The 23,871-nt window shown below is 46.8% G+C and overlaps 1 protein-coding gene across 2 annotated transcripts in view; it reads right to left on the bottom strand.

Annotated features, from left to right (window-relative positions):
* Positions 1–2,154: 2,154 nt before the first annotated feature.
* Positions 2,155–23,871, bottom strand: part of BMP2K (BMP2 inducible kinase) — a 67,298-nt gene continuing 45,581 nt past the window's right edge. For both annotated transcript variants that reach the window (XM_075422070.1, XM_075422071.1), the window contains exons 15-16: positions 19,356–19,469; positions 2,155–7,645 (exon numbers count right to left, since the gene is read on the bottom strand). In XM_075422070.1, the coding sequence (XP_075278185.1) occupies positions 6,207–7,645; positions 19,356–19,469 (1,553 nt within the window). In that variant the 3' untranslated portion in view covers positions 2,155–6,206. The remainder of the gene's footprint in view (positions 7,646–19,355; positions 19,470–23,871) is intronic.

Genomic DNA, 23,871 nt, shown 5'->3' with positions numbered 1-23,871 from the left:
CCTTGTCGACGCTACGCGGCGTGGGAAGGGCTTTCCCTCGGCCGTGTTGGCCGATGGGGAGGGAGAGAGGCTGGCTTTGCGCAGAGCCCTCCTCGGGGCAGGCAGGCAGCTGCCAGGTGCCCCAGAGCTCTTTGCTAGAGCAGCCTCGCTCGTCAGGGGCATGCTGAGGACACGCCGAGTGTCGGTGGAAGCTCCTCGGGGATGGAGACGGCAGGATACTGGCGGCTGGACTGGTATGCGGGGGAGCGGTGCTGTCTGTTAAGGTCTGGGCCTTGGCTTTGGTGGTTTGGTTTTTAACTCCAGAAACAAGCAGTGGCAAGAACTGACTTTGCATTTGAGATTCAGCTGCCAGACCTTTGAGCCTTTCTGTGTAAACACTTTTTTTTTTTTAAACTTGACAGCCAAGCAATTTTCAAGTGCACTAATTATTACTACTGAAGCCTGACAAGGAACCTGCAAGTATAAAAGCCTGTTCCCAGTGTTATGTGAACAATAATATCTGAAGAATGTGAGTTTGTGTACTGAAAGCAGACTGACTTTGCAGTTTGCTAATTATTTTTTTTTATGTAAACTCTGAACTCCTGTAGCAGTTTTTAGTGGGTGAGGAAACTGACTGCAACGCTGTACATTTTTATGACGCTGACAGAACTGATCAAGCTGCATGCTGGTCTCTTATGTACATACTGAGCTTGTAAATAAATTTCAGTTCATTGGATGTTTACTTGGAGTAACATCGTCCTTGCGTCTCACGTAGCGAAATGATGGATGTGAACTGCTCAGCCACGCAGCCCCCATCGCCTCCCCGGGGTTTTCGGTCCACAGGGGGCTGTCTCTCGCGCTCCCACGCAGCGCACAGGCGCGTAGGGCAGGGTGCTGGGGTGGGGGGAGTGTGTTCTGCTGGCGGTGCTTGCTGGTGTACGTGCAGTTCTGGAGGAGCAGCTCGAGGTGGACCTGCAGATGAACTCAGCCTTGCAACCTCCTGCCTTTAGGTCTAGGTAGCTTCCATGCAGGGCCTACTCCCTATCTTCAGAGCTCCGGCCCTTCCTGTTGCTGTCTCCTGAGCCAAAGGAGGACAGGTTCACCCTGACTCTGCTCCGACGGACGCAGCAGGACTCTTCCACCTCAGCTCTGTGAACGTGCTTGGGGCCTGACAGGAGCCGTTCGGCTGCATGCAAAAACCAGTGCTGAGAAATCACGTGCTAGCAGTTACACCGCAAAAACCAAACAAGAACCCGCAGCCACAACTCTTCATTACTGCCTTTGTAACGGCAGGGGCTGAAGCCAGGCGAGCCCGCTGTCCGGGCTGGCAGGGGCAGAGAAGCCGTGGCCAGCCTCTGCAGGCAGCGGCACCAGCCTGCAGGGATGGAACGATGGCCGGTGCCCTCGGGGACCAGCGCCCGCTCGCACCCTCTGCAGCAGCACGCTGCCTGCCAGTCACCCCGAGGACTGCCCCACATCCCCACAGCCCACAGACTGAGAGACCTCATCAGCCGTGAGCAACTAACAAGGATTCCACAGCCACCCCGCTTCATTCTCACCTTAGCTGAAGCCTCCAGCTAAGCTGCGTGTCCTTGTGACAGAGACTGACCTTGGGCCAAGGGCAGAAGACGGAACAGCCCGGGCATGAGCTGCTGCGGGGTCCTGCTGCCGCTTCACCTTTTCTTGACTGTTTTCATTCTTACTTCAGCTTACCTAAGAGTAAAATCAGTACAAGCAGCATGTGCAAAAACTGCTCTGGTGAACAACTGCTAGAAGGGGGGCAAGTTACATTAAAATGATGTCTAGAAGATAAGGCGCAGAACCAAGTCCACAGAGGCAGCACTGGGAACTGTACTTCACCTGTGGGCTAGAGACAAGGGAGCGAGCTTCAGTTACCGCCTAGGAAGCACAACGCATCCTCTCGAAACCATGCTGCAGGAAGGAGCAATGCTGGAACTAAAGAATTAAAGACAGTAGATGATCAACAGGTTTTTAACACGTTGGAAAGACGACTGGGCAGCAAATACAAGCATTGTAAAACATTTTCACAAGAGTGACAGGAGCCTACAGCCACAAAAAGCCATCAGCAGAAGCAGCATTGCTTACAGTGAGTCAATGAAAGCCTACACGTGAATACTGAATAATGCAATGTTTAAGGAGACCTGCAAAGTCACTGTTATCAGGTTTGTTTATTTAACAACTGCAAGTATTTGATGACATACATCAGTTTCACAAAAAAGTTAAAGTTCTCTGTTTAGTGGTACACAAAAGAGCTTTAGAAACTTTAAGTCTAACAAAAAATGGAAGTGTAGTTCAGGAAAGTGCACTTAAAAGCTGAATGCCAGCAATTTTAATTTTTTTTTAAATGCTCTTTAATATTAGGTGATGCCTTAGTCACAAATTTAGCTATACACACAATTTCCTTGATTTTCCTTTTGAAATAAGCACTATAGAAAAGTAACACAGCAGCCACCCTTCGCACTGTTTTTCTTTTGCAGTTTTCACTCGTATTCACTCCCTCAAGTCACACAAGAGTGACTGTGGCTGCTGTGTTACTAAAAACCACAGCAACTCCAACAGATACATGATGTGTGCGAGCATGTGTATATTTTATATATACTTTTCATATATAAAAATACACGATATAGTATAAAAAACTCCAGATAAACTCTTATTCTCACAGTAGCAAATATATCAACTTATTTTCACAGTACTTGGTTTTACTAACTGGGACGCCCAGAACGATTAAAAGTGATTTCCTCCAAAGCTGGCAGTCACAGGTCCCGCGCCACGCAGGTCAGCCAAAGCAACCGCGCGCACGTCAAGGCCGCTGGAGAGTCTGCAGAGAAACACCACTACCTTACTTTGCTTTCAATGACCCAACCGTCACGGGCTTCTTGGTACCTCCTGCAGAATCTCTCCCTCAGGCAGATGATCCTAAGAGGCGCGTGGCTCGGCCATTCAACACGCTGAGAGAAAAGCTGTAGAAATCAGTCGGTGTTTTCTGCCGGAAGGGAAGTGTCAGCTCCTCACCTGGCCGTCGCTGTCTTCACAGACGCTGTGGTGCACGGCTAGTGCAGCAAGGTCTTGCCCGGACTTCGGGTCAGGTCATGGTACGCCATGGCAAGCACACACGCCGTACAAAGCCAAAGGATCTCGCGCTCCCCGACAGTACCACATTTCGTCTCTGTCGAGTAGTGGATCTTAGCCGAAATTAAACCCAAACTTGGGTTTAATTGTGTATAAACAATATTTACCACGCAAAGTCAGCTAGGCGAGGCATACTAATCTCTTTTCAGTCACAAGAAAGAATAAAATAATTTTCACTCCAGAAACAAAAAAGTTACATTTATGCAAAAACCTGTTTCATAACTAGAATACAAAGAACAAGGTTTATTAAGGCCATTAGAAAGCAAATCTCATCGGCCACACCTCATACGCAGCCAGAGGCATTCTGCCAGGTTCAGAGGAACTTGGGTTTGCAGCTTGCTGTTACCTCGTCTCTCAGCTCCTGTGCACAACATCACTTCAGCTTTCCTGTCCTGTAACAACCGCTTACGGACCCTCTGCCGACCACCAAAGCCACCCGCCACACCAGCAGAACCGGCAGCGCTCCTCAGCCTGCAGTCTCAGGGCAAGCAGACAAGAACCAAGCATGTGTCCTTCTAGTCTTGATTCTCCCGAATATCTCGGCCCACCGCGCGCCTGCCGATGCACCGCCCGCGTCCCGCGGCCCACCACCTCTCCCTCCAGGCAGCGGAGCTCAGGCCCCGTCCCGCACGCGCTGCTAACCCTTCCTCTGGCACCAAACGGCCGAGCAAGCCCTGAAGCTGCTTCTCCAGCAGGGAAAGCGGTGGCTGCGCGGCTTCGGCGAGGACCGGCCGCGGTCAGGACCGTGGGTCGGTTGCCTGTTGTTTTATTCTCTCCCCGTTTGTCTGCCTGCCCCGTTTGTCACAGCGCTCTGTTCCGACAGCTCTTCCAGCAGGCAAGCAACAGCTCAGCAGGAAACCGCAGGAAGGCAGCTGATAAGCACGGGGGCGGGGGGACACGACATTTAACCTGAGTATTAGAAAATGCTACAAAACTTGGCATGAGCTTCTTACAGCCTTTGGCACAAAAAACCCAGGTGAAAACAGTAGCAATAAAGCCTAAGAAACTCCTGTGCAAATAGAGTTGAGATATTTCTACTCCTGACTCCCAAGAGCTGAATTCCTAAGCCTGAAAGGGGCACACCATGCTTCACCAAGCACAGCTGTAACCTGTTTCACTTCCACACGGTGAGAAAAGGGAAAACGAAGAAGATGAAAGCAAAGAAGATGTAACAGATATGTACGAGCTACTTGCAGATTCCAGGACTAGAGGAAGCAATCTCCCACATATCTCCAGGAGCATTTTAGCAACCAACCCCCAAGGGGGTCAGATGACTTGTTTTTGATGTGTTTGTTTCAACAAATACTGTAAGGGACCCACCCCCGCCTCACAGACCTCAGAACGATGGTATAACCAGCAGGAGACTGGAGACGAAACGCACACCCCTGAATATTTCACTCTACCTCCTGTGAAGGGGGGGACACACAGGGACGCACAACCACAAACGCTTACGTCCTCCATACAGAAACATCTAGTTATCCACTCATCAGCATTCAGCAGAGCAGGACACCAAGCTGAGACCGGCAGAGGAACCATCTCCTTCCACCTCCTCCTTCGGACTGCCACGGAGAAAGGCAGACGAGCGGGACGGCCCCGAGTCGGACGCGCTCTGCAGGCGGTGTGCGTGGCTTGGCGCGAGCTGCGAGGCCGCCGAGAAGCCGTCCCGCCGGCACACAGCTCGTCCTTCTACAACGCGGTACCGACGTCCTGCCCTCAGCGAGTCCCTTCACGTCGCCTTCCCATCGCCCACCGGCGCCGCGCGCTCCCCGGCTCGAGGCCACGTCTCAGGCGCCCGACGTCCCCGCGGCTCTGCCGTACGGCGTTGCGGCGTGACGCGCAGCTCCTGGTACCGGCGCGGCCAGCTTCCGCAGGCTGCCGGCTGCTCACTGCTTCTGGGCCGAAACACGCCCGGGTTCGCACAAGTGTCTTCAAAGCTCAGTGCATTTCGCAAAACTTTCTTGCAAAATACACTTAAGTACAACAACAGATTCGTGACAACTTAAAAGAACGTCAGGTTACAGTCATTTCATAAAATTATTATTGTTTTAAAAAACAACAGGTTTGAAAGAGTACACATTTTCTTTGCAATAAAAATCCAAGGAGAAAAGAAAAGGTATTTTCAGACACAAATCCCAATTTGTAGCCAAATAAATGCGGTGGTTGCATGTCGCAGTCAGCTGTACCAGTCACGGGAAGCACTCCGTGCGTGCCGCCCGATCTCCCCCAGCGCACTGCCCAGTCGGCAAAGCGCTGCAATGCTGGCTGCATCACACCTCTGCAGTCAGGCTTCTCGTCCCGCAAACCATTTTATTCCTTGCATCTTTAGTTTTAACTCTAAACTTCCAGTTTGCTATTTTACATTAATGGCACTTACTGGAAAAAATAAACAAAACCCCACAAACATTTAGGCACACAGAAAAGTAACCTGCCTTTCGTCTCTGCAGCTGCATAGATGTCTGCCAGGTCCCCAGCCCTAGCTGTGCTCCGGCAGCCTGGGCCACAGCCCCTTGAGGACGCGGCTTCTTTATTTTTATGATTAATAAAGGTAGTTTTCACCCAGGAAGCAAAGCCCCGACTATTTCCAGCAGATCAGTCTGGACGTTGGTACATTTTGGTTCCTAGGTCTACTGCGACCGAGACGCCAAGGACCAGCGCGGCTCCGTGGGCCCGCCTGTACGCACGGTTTTTGGTGTGACCTCCGCCCGTCCCCCTCCCTCCACACCAGCACGTCACAGAGGCCTGAAAAGGCAACGCAACGTGCAGAATGACAACACGGCCCAGGGCCCAGCGTCAGTGACAGACAACGATCCACATCTGATTCCCCTCTTCATTCTGGGAGCCATCTGTCAGAAGAAAGTGATGCTCCTGGTTTGTTTTCTCTATTTTTCTCAAAATAAAACCCAACACAAATTTGCCATCATTCTAAATTTCACAGTGCAAGTTGGCCATGCCTTCTTGAACTTGAACTAACTGTACAACCCATGTCCCTGTCAATCCAACCAGATAAATTACTCCACTAATTAAAGCCTCTATGGAGCAACTGGGAGAGGTGGAGGAGGGGAACCCACTGGAAGCATTTACTGTTTGGAAGGAAAGGGAGCTGCTCCGAAGGGATCTAACTCTAGTGCCTGCTGCTGCTGGCTCTGCGCACTCTGCACCACCAGTTCTGTGAAGGGTACTGCCCCAAAGTCGTCTGTTTTCAGCCCGTCACCACCATGAATGGCTCCATGCAAGGAGCTCTGCCTAGGTCTACCAGCCACTACGACTGTGCCGTGCTCCCCGCGGCTGTCGCCAAACCCTTGGTGCTGGGGATGCCGCATCAAGTCCGGCGGGTGGAAGGGTTTGGCTCCGAAAGCATCCAGCAGACTCTCATCTGTCTGCAGAGGGTTGGTTCGATCCTTGCTATCAGTCAACGCGACGCTTATGTTCTCTTTGGAGTCCGAGATAGTCAGGAACTCGTTGCTGCTCTGCGAGTCCCTGCGGCCCGCCTTCTTGTGCCTGCGGGCTCTCTCCGGGGTGCGGTAGCTTGGTTTCAGCGCCTTCTTCGTGGTGGTCGGGGTGCCGTGGTGGCGCTTCCCGTTGCTCTTGGAGACCTCCTGTTTCATGCGCCTTTGGCGGGAAGACAGTTTCTGCAGGTTACGCTGCTGCTTCACCTTCTGCTGCTGCTGCTGACTCCCTGTGATCTCTTCAAAAGGAACCAGCCCAAACAGGTCCTCTTTGCTCCCACCAGTCTTGAGGAGAAGGGAAGGCTGAAATGGGGTGCAGCCAAAAACATCGACGCTCCGTGGAGAGGTGGGGGAGAGCAGAGGCTCAGTCCCTGGCACCTGGCCATCCTGCTGAGACACCTTTTTGTTGAAGGGGGCTTTTGTGAAAACATCAAAGTCATCCTGCTCTTGGTTGGGGCTGGGAAAAGCCATCTGAGAAGAGGCATCTTTGTCCATCTTCTCTCTTGCCTGAGGCTGCAGAGTAAAAAAGGGCACTGCCCCAAACACATCAAATTCTTGGTTGGGGTTCACCTTGGTTACAGTACTTGGCACCTCAGACAAGGACATGTGCACTGAACTGGGCTCCGTTATTTCGCTGCTGCCCACACCATCTCTGAACCTACTGCTCAGGAGCCCTTCCACAGATTTTTGCTTGGTACGATCAGAATCAGAGTCAGAACTTTGCTTCTCTTCCTCCTCTTCCTCCACCTCTTCCTCCGAGTCCATGAGGAGAGGTCGGTGGCCTAAATTCTCTGGTTCTGTATCATTGTCATCATTGAAGTCTCCATTCTCTCCTTGCAAGACTTCTTCATCCTCCTGTTCTTCTTCTTCCTCACTGCTCTTGGGAGAAGGAGGATCAGATTCAAAATCACTCTCTGACTCATCACCACCTTTTGTCACTTGTCCCTCTGTAGTTTTCCTCCCTGGCCGTGGATCTCTAAAAGCATGGCTCAGTTTTCCAGCCTTGGTTGGGGTCCCGAAGTTACCTCCGTGATGGCTGGCTGAGTTATCCGCTCGTTTTCCAGGGGAACCTGCAGGTCCGAAGAAAAATGCAAAACAAGACTTGAAAAACAGTCTTCAAGCCAACACTTCTGCCACATGCTCCACAGCCACACACACCAAGAGTTGATGCGAACATATATTTTGCACTTAGTGATGGAAATGAGCTAAGATCACATCTAATATTTCAAACAACACTTAAAATCGATTAATAACCAGACCTCCTGGCTTTACTCCTCAAGCACAAGGTGCCTGGAAATAGCAGTATTTTTGGGGCGTAGAGGAGGGACCAATGGACATGGGTAATCTCTAGAGCCAGCTGTCGGACACACTCACTACGCAGCCGCTCCTCTCCAGGGAAACAGGAGCCGGCGTGCTTGAAAGGTTTTAATTTTTATTTTTTTTTTAAAAGCAGACTACCTGTTTCTTGAAGTGCTTCTGCTTTGATAGCCTGCACTGACAAACTCATTGCTCTAGTCATGAACAGTCAGCATGGCAAAAGAAAAGTATTTAGCAATTTCAGGTAATTAATTTCAGATCCTGGGTGCCATTTCACAGAACACCAGACCCCAGAGGGCTCTGCGCTGCCGGCCTACCAACCAGCCTGCTGTGCGGTTTCTGCGTCCCGGATTGCCAACGCACCTTGCTGACAAACACATCCCCTACGGTGCCTTCTGCAGGGGTTCTCCAAGGTTTCCACCACGCAGTCAGATACATGTGGCAATGCTGACATACTCAGCGCAGTATCAGAAGGGAAACGAGCACGTGGCACCCTGTTAGTCCCCAGTCTTTCCTCTCCACGCTCTCAGAGCATGAGACAATCCTACACAACACCTCCGAGACAAGCAGGTCCCTCTAAGGTCTGTGAAAATCAGGGACTACGTGAGAGAGGAGGTGGTTGTTCTTGTCCAAGCTGCAGGGAAGATGACATGAGGTCACGATCGCTCTGTCCTGCCCTCGACGGCACCAGCTCCTTACAGGGGCTGAAGAAGCGGGACTCAGCCTGCCAACAGCCGCGGGGCTCGGGGTTTCCGCCTCCCTGGCGCGTTTTTGAGGCACACACAGGGTAACGGACAAGACAACAGTCGCTACGGGGAGATCGCCAGGCAACGGGCTAACATGCACAAAAATAGAGCTGCAGGGACAAGGATGTTTTCCAACACGTCTTGGTTTGAAATAATCCCTCCCTCCCCCCAGTCAGGACCCAAACCGTAATTTGGACTCATAAATCCCACCAAGGATTAAGCTTGATGGTCACTGCCACGTGGGCTTTCGAAAAGGCATCCCCCAAGCGCTCGCCCATGGTTCCAGCAGAAACAGCCTCTCTCCATCAGGGCCTTCCCCACGAGTAATGCCAACGGAGCACACACTGTGATGGCAACACGGGAGAGCGTCTACTCCGGGGCTGTTTTGTGAAAGCAATGCTTGCCTTGGCACGCCAAACCTCTGCTTCGAGAACGTCTTTCTCTCCAGTGACACTGAAGCGCCACATTCAGGCCCTTCCAACTTCCAGTGAGGCAATTCAGGAAAAAAAAGCTATTGCTTTAACTTTAGTTTGAGAGAAGCATTTTCTTGTTTGTTCCTAAATAGGATCTGTCTGCTCAGTGTCCCTATGGGAAGGAAATTAATCTATGAATTTTACTGTGACACCTTCATCCCCGCTACTTACTACCTGGCAACTAGAGCTGAGAGAACAATTCACTGATGACTCTTCCGTGGGGCGGCTGCCTAAGAAATAATAAGAGCAGTAAAGACTTTGCATCAGGAAAACGAAACAGATGGCAAGAGCACGCAGACCAGAGGCCTGCACAGTGCCGCTGGTGCAGCACTCAGACTCACGCCAAACAAGTTTCTCCCTACGAAGCACTTGGCTTCAGCTGAGGAAAGCATATTGGCTCGAGATGTCCTTTTCTCTAGGACACAGATCTCACGGTAGCCACGCGGCTTTAAGAATGTTTAATTGAACATGTAACGCTAGTAACACCAACGATAATTCACTTCTCTGCAGACAGAGCAACCACTGAAGGTTTGTGTGCGGTACCTGGAAGCGAGGGTGTTCCACAGTCACTCCAGGCTGAAGATGACGTGGGTACCAACCTCCAGAACGACGGCAAAACCCACTGCGTTTCTGCTTGCGCCAGCGAGGACCGGGACTGACATCCAGTTCACGCTTGCCCAGCGGCCGCGCCGAGTTCACTTTCACCCAGCTAGGAACATCCGCGTACCCCACTCTGCAGCCTCGCCACACACGGCGCGCAGCCCGCGTGCCGGGCACGCAGCTCTCGCGTCTCTAGCGCCCGACGCTGACCTGGGACAGGCTGGTCCCCCCGCAGCAGCTGTTCCCAAGCTGTGTCACAGCACTGCGCCAGCTGGCCGGGCCTCTGCCCTAGCCAAAACGAACACCTTCCTTTTGCTGCTGTGTTAATTGCTGAAACGTAATCGACTCGGTGTGTTCACAGGATTGAAAAAGCTGAGGATGGATGTGTGCCTCAGTTACTCCTTGGTAAAAAATCTTCAGCCAGAATCCAGCTCGTGGCTCTCTTGTTCTTATAATATACAAAATAATTTCTCAGGTAGTTTCCTGTTTCACAAGGAAATTAGCATCCAGCTTCCAGGCCAAGCCAGATTTCCTCTTTCGATGCTCCAGTTTAGACCAGAACACTCAGTTTCACAAGAACAGTTTCTTCCTTTTTTAAAGGGAATTAATCACAGATTTCTTTATCCAGTAGCTATTCTGCTCTTTTGCAATTACACTTAAAATAACAACAAAAATTCTACAGCAATATATTTTATGTATGGATTTAAAAACAAGATGATCAGAATGCCTAAAACCATCAAGTGATTAGGGCTTTGATCTGTTTTTTTTGCTTGTGGTGTCAGATTGCTTCTTATCTACTGTAATTTTAAATACTACACATTTGCTTTACCCGCTAAATTAGAATCTGGATTATTTGGCTGCTTACTTTAGATTTCCCAAAGGTCCAGCCTTCACATTGCACTATATAACCCCCTATCCTCTAAATCCTGCTGTTTCCAATATTTACTGAAACACTAATGTTAACATAAATGCAATTAGATTTACAGGGGGAAGCACAAGGAAATATTTCTAGGTTAGACCTTAACAGCACTTACACAACAAAACCCCAAGCCTTTTTATGTATGCCAATATCCCCACAAGCTTACATTCCCAAGGAATGTTTATAACTTTGTACACAGTTTCTATATGCAGAAAACAATCGCAAAGTAATTTTTTTTAAAGAACTGAACCACAGTGTATCTAATATACCTGACTTCCCAAAATGTTTAAATGTTATTAATTGCTGCCACAGTCACACTCACTGAAAAATAAACTGCAAAGGACACTGACAAGACAAAAACCCCCTGACTTCTACCTACAGCTGCTGACTTGCTGAAGAAGTAATTTCAGCCACCCGACGCTTACCTCTCAGTAACAGACCTCTCTGGGCAGAGCACACATCAAACAGCACCCGGCAATCCACGGCAAAACACTTAGAGCAGTCTCCCAAACCATACTCGGTGTATTAGTGCTGCCACACAAGCCAGTCCAACGGCTCTTCACAGACCCACCTATAAGTGTTCTTCTTGCTGACAACACGCAGCAAACGATTTTTGGAATCAGTCACCCAGACTTGCTGGAGATTCGTGTTCTACAGCAAACAGAGACCACCTGCTCGCTGTGTGTGAGGCTACATGTGCTTGGTTCACACGCTTGGAGCTCTGAACCACCTGGGGAAGTGCTGAGCACATCACTCACTGACAGAGGCAGCGACGTGGAAGGCGCCTGAACAGCTAGCAAGAGCACTGAAAATTTGGGTTACTGGTTCATCTTTGCCATAGTTCCCACACAGCATTTTCTCCTGGCACCAGTCAGCTGTGCAGCCTCTTGTTCTACTAAGAGCAACGGGGCTACGCCATCACTGAACACAGCGTACAACACTCGTTTTGATGGCAAGAATCATAGATTCATTAAAGTTGGAAAAGACCTCTAAGATCATCAAGTCCAACCGCCACCCCATCACCACCATGCCTGCTAAACCATGTCCCAAAGTGCCACATCTACATGTGTTTCGAACCCCTGCAGGGATGGGGACTCCACCACCTCCCTGGGCAGCCTGCTCCAATGCCTGACCACTCTTTCAGTAAAGACATTTTTCCTAATGTCCGATCTAAACCTCCCCTGATACAACTTGAGGCTGTTAATGAAGCAGCACACAGCAGAAGGAAGCTTGAGCCTATGTATTGTAATGTCTATCCCTGTACATGAGAAAACATTTTCTGAAATATCCCATTCTGAGGCCACTCAAAGACACCACAAGCACATTTATTCTTCCAGCCGTATCATCATCACAGCACCAGGCAATTAACTGCCTATTAGCTCATCAGCTTCAAACCCCTCATTTCACTACAGATGACTTCTGAACAGGTTTTCTGAATTTCTAGCTCTTTAGCTCTGACATTCCTCCTCATCCACCATCGCCTTGCCAGAGTTATCAACATTACTTCTTTATCACTGCAGGAAATTAATGGCCTCGTATCTTGTACGGACTCAACATTATTGAAAAGACAATGAATTTTGCAGGGATCAGAAACTCCCAAGCTACAGTAACAGCTCCATATTATTAAAATTTGGGAACCAGCGTGTATGACCCTACACACACAACTTCAACAGGAAGGCAAGCAGCGCACATCAGATAATGGTGGGAGCTGCAAGTGCTCCTGCTGCGTAGTTCTGAAGGGAGCACTTTTATTTCTAAAGTATTTCAAGAGCGGTGACCTCACTGCTCCCACATTTGTGTTTTTCAGGCAAGAGCAAGTACCTTGCTTTATTCTTCAGTTTGTGTTGAGGTGGTGTGAACAGAGCCATTTGCTCCAAGCAGACATGAGGCTAAGAGACTAGTCTGAAACACTTTCTGGTCTAACATAGCCAAACTTCATGGACAAAATCATCTCTGCAGGCACCTTCTCATCTGCAGTGTCCTTGGTGTAACCCCAGTAACAGGGAGAAAACTGCACCAGACCAGTGTCAAAACCAAACCAAACAAAAATATTCTCCATAGAGCTCTCAGTTTTAAACCCAGGACAGGAATATTTTGTTTTGTTTTTCTGTACTAGAGCTCTCCCTCTTTTACTCCTGAAGAAGTCAGCAAACTGAATAAATACAAAGAGCTCTACAAACAGAAACAATGCCCCAAAAGGGAAAATTCCCTTGTTAACGACAAATTAATGTTCTGGCCAAACAGATCTCAAAAAGGCAGTGTTCTGTCATGTTGATTTCACGCAATCTTCTCAACCTAAACTGCTGCAGAGACTGTTCAGATACAAATTCATAAAAAAAAGCTGCAAACTGTTGAGTAACATCTGTTTGTAATGTACTGCTGAGATTACTACACTTCTAATCAGGTTTGCATCCTGTAGGAGACAATTGTTCTTCGCGCAGATGCAAGCCAGGTGGAATACCTTTAATCGTATAAGAAGATCCCAATCTTGAAGGAAATTTTCTGTTCTGATGTTCTTTTTCGAGACATCCGATTAGAAGAGGATGAATTCCCTCTAACAACTGCAGTAATTACATGCCTTCTGCTGGTTCATCACTTTAGGGCACTGCGGGGGTGGCGACAGAGCGGGGCATAAGGGCTTTAAGCTTTCTTGGAATTGGGAACATACTGCCACCATCATTTCAGAACAATTCGCCACATGTCAGGCCCAAGGATTACCAGCATGCTGCAGCTAAATCTGCACCACTTCTTCGACAACAGCCAGAGCAGCAGCTGCTGAAGACTGTGATGGATGTACACTGCTTACCACCTTTAGTTTCAACAAAAATGGGAGAACAAAACACTTCTGCCTGGCATCTATTGCTTAGATATTCTTTCAAATAATTAGTCTACAGGTTGAAGTGCTGCAAAAAAATAAAAGGTGACAGTGATTGCTCTAAGATTCCAAGGCCGGGGAGGGGGGGGGGAATATCACTGAATCACTGTGTGGAGAAAAAGCACACCCCAACACAGCCCACACATGTAATTCATTGCGGTGATGTGTGAATGAGTTCCAGTTACTTTGGAAGCATTATCTAGAAAAGCTGAAGTCTACAGATTATCTTGATACAGGAAAAGATCCTGAACCTGCATTCAGCAATTAGTACGAACAGGAGAAGGTCAGGTTCAAGACCATCTAAAGAACCTGAAGGTGCACAAGGCCCTGGGATCTGATGACATGCATCTGGGGGTCCTGAGGGAACTGGTGGATGAAGTTGCCAAGCTGCTGTCCATCATATTTGAGAAGTTGTGGCAGTCCGGTGAAGTCGCCAGTGACCAGAAAAGGGGAAACAACCACCATCTTTAAAAATGAAGATCTGGGGAACTACAGGCCAGCTTGTGCCCAGCAAGCTCATGCAGCAGATCCTCCTGGAAACTATGCTAAAGCACATGGAAAATAAGGAGGGGACTGGTGGCAGCCAACGTGGCTTCACTGAGGGCAAATGATGCCCGACAAATCTGGTCGCCTTCTATGACAGGGTTACAGCACTGGGAGCAACTGATGTCTTCTACCCGGACTTTTGCAAAGCATTTGACACTGTCCTGCATGACATCCTTGTCTATAAATTGGAGAGACATAAATTTGACAGATGGACCACTCAGTGGGTAAGGAATTGGCTGGACAGTCGCACTCAAAGAGTTGTGGTCAATGGCTCAGTGTCCAAGTGGAGACCAGTGACGAGTGGCGTTCCTCAGGGGTCAGTACGGGGACTGGCACTAACATCTTTGTCCGACACATGGGCAGTGGGATCGAGTGCACCCTCAGCAAGTTTGTGATGACACCAAGCTGAGTGGTGCATTTGACACGCTGGAGGGAAGGGATGCCAACCAGAGGGACCTGGACAGGCTGGAGAGGTGGGCCTGTGCGAGCCTCATGAAGTTCAATGAGGCCAAGTGCAAGGTCCTGCACATGGGTCAGGGCAATCCCAAGCACAAATACAGGCTGGGGGGAGAATGGATTGAGAACAGCCCTGAGGAGGAAGACTTGGGGGTGCTGATGGACAAAAAGCTGGACGTGACCCAGCAGTGTATGCTGGCAGCCCAGAAGGCCAACCGTGTCCTGGACTGCATCCCCAGGACATTCTGCCCCTCTGTCCCACTCTGCTGAGAGCCCCCGGGAGTCCTGCATCCAGCTCTGGAGCCCCCAGCACAGGACAGAGCTGGAGCTGTTGGAGCGGGGCCAGAGGAGGCCCCAGCAATGATGCGAGGGCTGGAACCCCTCTGCTGGGAGGAAAGGCTGGGAGAGCTGGGGCTGCTCAGCCTGGGGAGGAGAAGGCTGCGGGGAGACCTTAGAGCAGCTGCCAGTGCCTGGAGGGGGGGCTGCGATAAGGGCAGGGAGTGATCAGATGAGGGGCAACAACGATTTTAAGAGGGCAGGTTTAGACTGGGCATAAGGAAGAAATGCTTTACTCTGATGGTGGCGAGGCCCTGGCCCAAGCTGCCCAGAGAAGCTGTGGCTGCCCCCTCCCTGGCAGGGCTCAAGGCCAGGTTGGATGGGGCTGGGAGCACCCTGGGCTGGGGGAAGGGGTCCCTGCCCATGGCAGGGGGTTGGAACGGGATGGTCTGTAAGGTGCCTTCCAACCCAAACCATTCTGTGACTCCATGAATACCTGCAACCATAGCCAAGGAAAGGCTATGAAGTAACATAAGCAGTATTTTCAGTGAGCACTAATATTGATACGAACTTGTTTTAATTGTGAAGTTATCTAAATCTGGAACACTGTACAACAGCCATATCAAGCTGCGAGTCTGGGCATCTTTTAACAAACAATTCAGCAACATCAACTGCCGAAGAAACGTGCACTGATGGCATGAGCTGTTTCAGTGTTGCAGAGGAAGCTGGCTCAAGTCCTTTTATTACTCCCATTCTCATGTTTGTAATTTCTTGCTAAATTATAGTAAGTCGTGTTTCATTTAAAGCTCCAGACTCCACAGTAGTCCAAGGGCTCCAAAGCCGCGATACTGAAACTTGCAGTGTTTGAAACCTTGTTAGAAGCAGCGTACCAAAAAGTAACCACATGAACAACTGCCGCCCACATTTCTTCGTGCCAGAACACCACACTTTCCTGCTGTAACGCAGCGACTGCTAACAATCAGCTACTGCAGCAGACTCCTTTCAGGGACATACTGCATCCCAGCATCCAGACAGTTTCCATCGTACTGCTGTTGGCACACAGCTGGCTGGCTTTCTGCCAGATCCACACAGCTGTGACCCGCAAGTTACACACCACACCACAGAATTGCTCTTATTCCAGGACAGACACCTGTAACGACCATTTAAAGACACAACCAGGTCTTCAAGTGCAGGAAATTCCAGTCAAGGTTTCCCAACATCTCCACTTCTCACACAGTCCATCTGTATCATTTTGAGAGTTACCTCAAATCTCTTATTACTTCTCTGAATTCCAGTATTAAGCTGAGGGAAGCAAAAGGCAATCTAGCCCAGATAAATCACAGAAAGAATTAGTGTAAATAAACATAAGATAGCAAAAGGCCACTGAGTACAACTCAACAGCTAACTACTATATTCATGACATTTCCCTCTTATCATTTGAAGGTAGCAGAAAACGTGTCTTGATCTTCTGAAACACTCAACTCCATGTTAAAAAAGCATGTTACAACACAAGCTGGTTAACACACACTTGAAACAAAAGCTACTGTTCCAAAATGCTGACCGCAGGAGCCAGTTTTTCCACTGGCATCATGCAGTGTGACAGGCACTCAAGAACCAGAATCTGTTTTCCATATGTCAGGTGCTTGTCCTAAATGCCCCATGGCTGGTTATTCAACTGCGCTTTCCTCTTTTTCATAAGCAGTTTGCAATGTTAGTTTTGTTTCCATCACATTAAGCATCAGAATTCTTTCTCAAGCCAATTTTCCTTTCTGGCCATCTCAAGTTCTAAGCCATTACTATCATCCACAAACAGTTAGGCATAAAATAGAGTGTACAGCAAGTTGACATGTAGTACTTGTGAAAACACTTTTAATAGCATATACGCCAAGTGTGAGTAACACAAAGTGCTTCTCTACACTGTCTTCCCATCAACTATAGTAAGAGGAAGCCAATAATACGTTAATTCATTTCACACAGCTGTTTCCCCACTGCATAGCATGTCAAGTGACATAGATGTTGCTGGTGGCTCTCCACTCCCACCTGAGAAGAAGCAGCGGCCTGAGACGCACTCAGCTCCACGGGGGAAAATCCCACGAGCTCACAACTCCCAGCAACCCATGGTGCTTTCCAGCAATGATAAAAGGTTTTAAATTTCAACCTCTGCATCTCCCTTGCACCACCTTCCTGGACACATGGAAACGTACCTGACAGCAATTATTTTGCTGGACTACCAGCACCTTACGTTAAGCTGTTGAGTCAGAAGATGACACATGATCTTCAGCTTCTTCCTGCTATCTCACATCAGATGACAGAAATTAGTTAAGTATTTATTCAAGCGCTGCTTTCAGTAGAGAACTCTTAAACTTCCGAAACAACATAAATACTGTGTGACTCTACTCAGCTACAGTCCATACACAACATTTACAAACTTGAGACCTATGTCACACAGCAAAAAAAACAAAGCAGAAAAAGACCACAGTTCTGAGTCAAAGGTCCTTAATACAGTAGAACACATCTTCAGTAGGTACTGCCACTTTGTAAGAAAGTAAAATTTTCTTTTTTTATTTATTTTAAATTGCCTGTATTGATAACATCAACATTTAATCTCACCATCATTCAAGAAGTCAAAATTCAGTAGTCAGACTTGGGTGAACAGAGACAGCACACCCCATATTGGCACTGCAGACACGTTACAGTAAGGAAGTGGAACTTCTGCTCTAACTAGATCCGGACAGTCTCTCACCCAAATGCTGGAATTGTGCTCAAGGCATTGAACGTCTGTTCCACTTTCTAGTCAGCCATCTTCCCTTTGATGCTCCGAGTAAGGTACACATGTGGTTTACTTCTCGGTTAAATCTTTTACAATCATAACGAACAAACATGCTATACAGGAGTGTTAAGTACAAGAGAAAATCAAAGTATTAGGGACATTTGTCAAGTTTGTCCTAGAAAGCCTCAAACAGAAATAAAATATGTCTAAGTCAACACCACTCTCCTTTTCTTAGTTGTCTGACAGCAACTCATTTCAAGACATTTGCAAGAACAATTCCAGGGGGGAAACAAACCAGCTTTTAGAAGACCTATCTTCAGATTTAAAGATTTACCAGATCAGATTTGTTTGCTAAGTGTAATTCACTGTTAACACAGAATTAAAAATACCTTCCCTGAAATCAAGCCAGTAAGTACACTTGTTTAAACTCAAGTTACGAGTCAGCAGAAAAAAGGCTGTTGAAAAACGTATCTTTTTTCTTCAAAGGGAACAGGTAACACTGTTCACAACCAACTTAACATTTCTCAAGCAGTCTGGGTTTTCAGCATGACTGAACTTGATTTTATTTTTATTCTTAAGAGAAGGCATTTGCCCTTGTTTTTTCGTATGTCGAGAATTAAAGCTTGGATTCAAAGTAACAAAAATAAAACATACGACATAATACAGCAAGGCCATTCTTTACAATCTAAGCTATGTAAAATGTAAACTAAGAACACAGCAAGAGATGAAGCAGAATTCATTCACCTCTTTCTAACACCAGGAGAGGATACGGATGCAGAAGTATTTTAACCAGTTGCCTTGCAGAACACAATGGCGTTATCCTGTTCACTCTTCACCACGCATAGTGCAAGAGTACTTGTGAGCATGAAGCAGCCCCAGCAGACGATGATCAGAAATGCAAGATGAAAGTGAAAGGAAACATGGATGCTAACTGAGGTTAGCCCCAAGTGATTTATTTTAAGGCATGTTACCTGAGCTTTTGAGCTTTTATAAGAAAAGTTTTTAAAAGTCATATTAAGGCACCTTTATCACACAAGCACTCTCAACAAAGCTTAGGTAGGCACCTAAGTGGCTCCGTAAGTAACTGAAGCTCTTTTTATCATTTAACTATCATGGAGGCTTTACTTTCCCACAGGTACAAAAAAAACTATTAAAGTACTGACCAAGCAAATGTTAAAACTGGCAGCTAAGTTGCAGGATGATGCAGTTTTACATTCACAGTCAATGTTCACATACAATGTTATTTTTACTTCCATCCAAGGTAAAAATAGCCAAAGCCGAACTGAAGCACAATAACGAATTCCCCCCTTCCCCTCCACATGTACAGACAACAGAAGATATTTCATTTTGACTCAATTTGCACCAAAACTATGCATTCAATGCAGCAGAAGCTTACAGTCTTAACTTGGCTGGACAACTGAACTAAAGCAACAGCGGAAGTTGGAAGCAGACTACAGCAAAGTAGCAAAATTTGGTCTTAGCAAGTAATTTGCCTTTAGCTCAAGCACCTCTGGTTCTACGCAAGTGATTCGCACTGCTCTGGTCCAACGTCATTACACTGTGAAGACCACACAGCCTCTACACTGCACAAGTGCCAGCAATTGGATGCAGAAGTATTCAACTGGAGGTAATCAACGTATTAAAAGATCTCTTCAACCCATCTACCGTCACGAGGCAGCCAACACCTTTATCATTCTTTGGTCATTTAACCGGATGTACATACTTCAACAAATACATATATATGTATACATACATATATATATATATATATATGAGGTAGTGATGTTACAGATGTAACTTGCCTGGGTGAGAAATGAAAGGAACAGAACCAAAGGGATCTTCATGAGGATTTTTCTGTGGAGCGGAATGTGGCTCCACATTCTTATCTGAAGATGCTCTCCTGTCCACCAGCCTGTCTGTAAAAAACAAAATGAAACAGAACAAAAAATAAAATAAAATAAAAACGGCAGGTCTTATGCCTACACAAATACATCTACTGTACAAGGTGAGGGAGGAACATACTCTCAGTTTGGGTTTTTAAAAATGTTTTAAAGATATCCTACATCTTGAATTCATACTTCTTGATCATTCAGGAAAATTCACCTGCACAAACCTATTGTTGATCCCCCTGTCCTAGCAAGATCAGCATGTATTTGGCAATGGAATGCTCAGTGAGGATCTGTATTCAGTGTGACATGCAGCCTATGTGCTCTGTAATAGGAGCTACTTGTTCTCTGTGCTCTTGAGGCTTTGAAGTCAGAATCCTATGCTTATCTAAACCAAAAGATCATTCATTTTATCCAAGTTTCAGCCAGCCTTTGCCACAAAAAGAGAAAAGTTGACAATCACAGCAAAACAGCTGGCAGTACTTTTTATTAAACATGTACCATCTTTTAGTAATTAAAACCAATTTGAGTGTCATATTATAGAGAAATGTAGTGTCTGCTTTGTATGGTCCTCAACCCTTAGGAGACTGGGGTTTTTTTTCTTTTTTTTTTTTTTCTCCTTTTAAAAGAGATATACAAAAGGTTTTTAACATAGTCAAAAATCCGAAGCACTAGGAATGGTAAATGCAAATTTTTCTATCTGAGTTCTTATTCTAACATTGCTGCCAACTTCAGAACCAGACCATCCAACCCAACCACCAGAGTGCAACTCAGGGGGGCCCAGCAAGGCCCACCAGCCACTTCACACCACCGCTGCGACAAGGTGTTCCACCTCCAGCTAACATCCTGCATGCTCTGCGCAGAAGACACAGAATTTGGCTTTCCTCTTTTTTCACAGCAAGCAGCTGCCCTTCCAAACAATTTGCAGCACAACCTTCCTGACAACCTGCCGCTGCAGAGATGCAGCTGAGCTGCGCCCTAATTACATATCAAGCTACCCACACGTTTTTTTTTCAGCCCTTCAATGCAGCAACAAGGCAGCTTTACTAAGACCACCACAAGGGACTAGACAGCGAGCTCACCTACTCCAGACAGATGTATATTACTGCTCTGTACAAAGCCCAAGAGTTTTGAAATTACACGCCAGTTTTCACAGACAAGTGTTTCGTTCGTATAGAAGTGTCCATAATGTGAATTGTCTTACTCCCACCTACCATTAGACTCTCCAAAGAAATACAGGTGGGAGTTATTCCACTACAGGCAATTCCTACTTCAAACAGAATTCCAGCTGGGGGCTCCTACTGCAGGAGATTAAGAGGCTGCTCTCACCTCAACACACACGTTGGAATCGGCAGAGACTAACCGACCCCAACAAAACTACCCTCTGGTGGCACAGCCACGCAGAAGATACTAGCTGAGGTGCCTAAGAGACTAGCAGCTGTGTGTTTTGAACCACCGGCTTTGAACCTTGAGGACAAACAAAACTGCCAAGCCTCACATCCTGATTCCCAACAGCCACACCTACATTGCTTTCTCTCCTCGGGTAGGAAGGCTTTGGGGTTTGTGTTGTTTCTTGGGGGCAGGGGGGGGTCAGGTTCAGGTTATTTGTTTGGTTTGGGGGGGTGTGTTTTTTGAGTTTTGTCCTAGAAGAAATGTGTCTGACCTTCAGCTTGCATCGTCATAAATGCAGACTGAGGGATGCTTTAGCTGTATTATCCCTAGCACCTTGCCTCCAGAGGAAAGCCAGCTGACTGCTGCACAGTCTGCAGGCAATCAAACTCTAGAGTAACTTTTAACGGTGCTGCAACTCAAACTGCCCTTTGGAGAGTCCCTGCAAATGCTGGCGCTCAAGACAACGTAAGTTCAAGCTCCTAGATGACAACCGGATCTCCCAACTTGAGCAGCAGGGCTAGGGCCAGTGGAAACCAAAATGGACTGATATGCTAAGCATGCAAGAAAAATGATGTAAAGTGAGTAAACACAAGATTTCAACTCCTCCATGGTACCTAAGCATATACTCACTGGGACACATTTCCCTGAAAAATAAAAGTTAAAAATTTGTCAATTCGTCAAATCTAAAGCTATTGGAAAAGGACAAGCCGTTTTTCCAGTCTTCTGAGGAACAAGGATCATTTGTCCACCTTGTAACAATATCCACTTCATCAGGGAGTGTTTGAGAGAAAAGAGACGGTGATGGTTTCTCCAGGTTCACACCAGCAGAAGCAGATTCAGTGGGAGCGTCAGTATTAGACAGTACTGTGCTTCACATGCAACGTCCTTAAATACAGAGCCAAGTTTTCATCCCCTCGGTGTCTAATCATATGAACACACCCCGGGTTGCGGCCGGAGACACCATCATGTGGCACGTAGCACAGCAGACCCTTCCACAGAAAAGGGCAGTTATTTAGAGCCACGAACAACGAATCCAGCTGTGTCCATGCAAGCGACAGGCCCACGATGCCTCAGGAGACAGCTCTCTGGGGACTTTCTGAAGTACAATAAGCACTTGCACACAAAAGAAAGCCCAGTAAGCACCACAGCTCTTCCTGCGTGGATGGCCTAGGCAGTTTCTTCATACTGCAACACTGCAAAGGCGATGGGCAGAGAGCTTTGTAGGCCTTGCACCCACAGCTGTGTCTGCTGAAACACCAAGATGATTCCGGACCTAACAAGAATCTTTGTGCAATTCAGGGTGAAGGCTGTGCTGGTATTTTTTTCCCCAGTGAAAAAGCCCATTTGTCTTCTTGGCTCCCAATTCTGCATCAATTATTAAGAGGTTACATGAGCTCTTTGTAAAAAAATCTATTTCTTCACAACATTGTCAGAATCTCAGCATCATGTGTTGCCTCTGGACCATCACTACTACCGATGACGATAAGAGCACCAACAGAGAAACAGCAGCGTACACAAGAACCAAGAACTCTGTATCAAAGTTCTCTACAAAGGTGCTCAGTTCAGAAATCTTCATTCAATTGCACATTCCGTTTTATTGCAACTGTCACCTCTTTACTATGAAAGCTTTCACAAAGTGTAAGCAAGGTATTCTGTTCTAAGTTAGCTCCCTTGTTAAAGGAAAAGTGGTTAATCATCGCAGCAACATCACTACACACACTGTGACATCAAGATACTAAATGCATGAAATCAAACGGTGATGTCAGCCTGAAAAATTATGATGACATCTTGCTCCTCCAGCAAAGGCTCATGTATTACTGTCAAACACACAACAGCTTTAAAAATATTGGCCAGCTTCAAAAATATTTTAAATTTAGGCATAAAGTATCAGCTCAACAATAAAAACCAGGCTTTTGGAAGTTGAAAGAAAGGATTAATGTTTTGAATGCTACTCGGCACCACATAACAGTACAAAAAGACAAACTTACATAATACTGTACATCAGTTATCAAGTGCGGCACAGCAACCAGGTTTAGTAACAGAAAATATAACAATTTATCAAATGTGTATCTTCAATTCTCCTTCCTCTAGATGGCAAAATGATTCACACGAAACTCAACAATTGAGCAAAAAAATTACTTAGTAGAAAACAGCAGTTTTCTCTCATAAGAGATAACCTACATCTAAAGAGAACTGATCCCTAAGATATGTCTGAGGGAATTCCAGGAAGCATGATATAGTTAGAGACAATTTTATAGGTATAAGCCTTAACTGTACAATAAATGTCCCAACTTCTCATTAATCCACCTAAGTTTGAGAAAGTACCAGCAGACAAAATGAGGTATAAATATCTCTGCTTTGTCTGCAGTAAAGGCATTAACACTGCAAGGTAAGTTCCTATGATCTGTGGCACCAACATACTTTGTATCAAAAAAAAAAAGTTAAAAGGTCTTTGAAGTTTTTGATGCATGTATCTCTGTGTACGCACAACACCCATACACTGAGCTTACAGCCAGCAATGCTCCCCTCCACTGGGCCTCGAGCCGAAATGAAGCCAAAAGGCCGAGGACAGCTGTAGGTGTGTGTCGCGCTAAGCACAAACAAGCCTGCCATCTCACGTACTACAGGTCAAGCGAGTTGGTTTTTTATTTTTTACATTTTCTGTGTTCAAATGACTAAAAAACTCTAGTGCTGGTTATTACTAAGCAAAACTATGCTGTTTTGTTTACTTGATACAGCGCAGGAAGTTTGTTATCACGTCCAGTTCTTCTGTGCATTGAATTATCTTTACTAAGAGGTAAGACAAAAACACGCCTACGTAGATTCCGTCTTTACAAACTTCAGACTATTTTCACACATGTAGTACAAAAACGGATAATGGAATTGTAGTAGTAGTAAATTGTTTGTTCTGCTGGACACTTAGAGACAGCAGTTTGCAGCATTTAGCTCCGAGTTATTCCAGCCTTCACCAAGTCTAACCGCTTGCACGCAGTTCAGCATTTTGGCCACTCAGAAGACGCAGCATAAAGGCACATGGTCT

Source organism: Opisthocomus hoazin, chromosome 5 (genome assembly GCF_030867145.1).
Source record: "Opisthocomus hoazin isolate bOpiHoa1 chromosome 5, bOpiHoa1.hap1, whole genome shotgun sequence".
Lineage (NCBI taxonomy): Eukaryota > Metazoa > Chordata > Aves > Opisthocomiformes > Opisthocomidae > Opisthocomus > Opisthocomus hoazin.
This window is presented reverse-complemented; position numbering and strand designations above follow the sequence as displayed.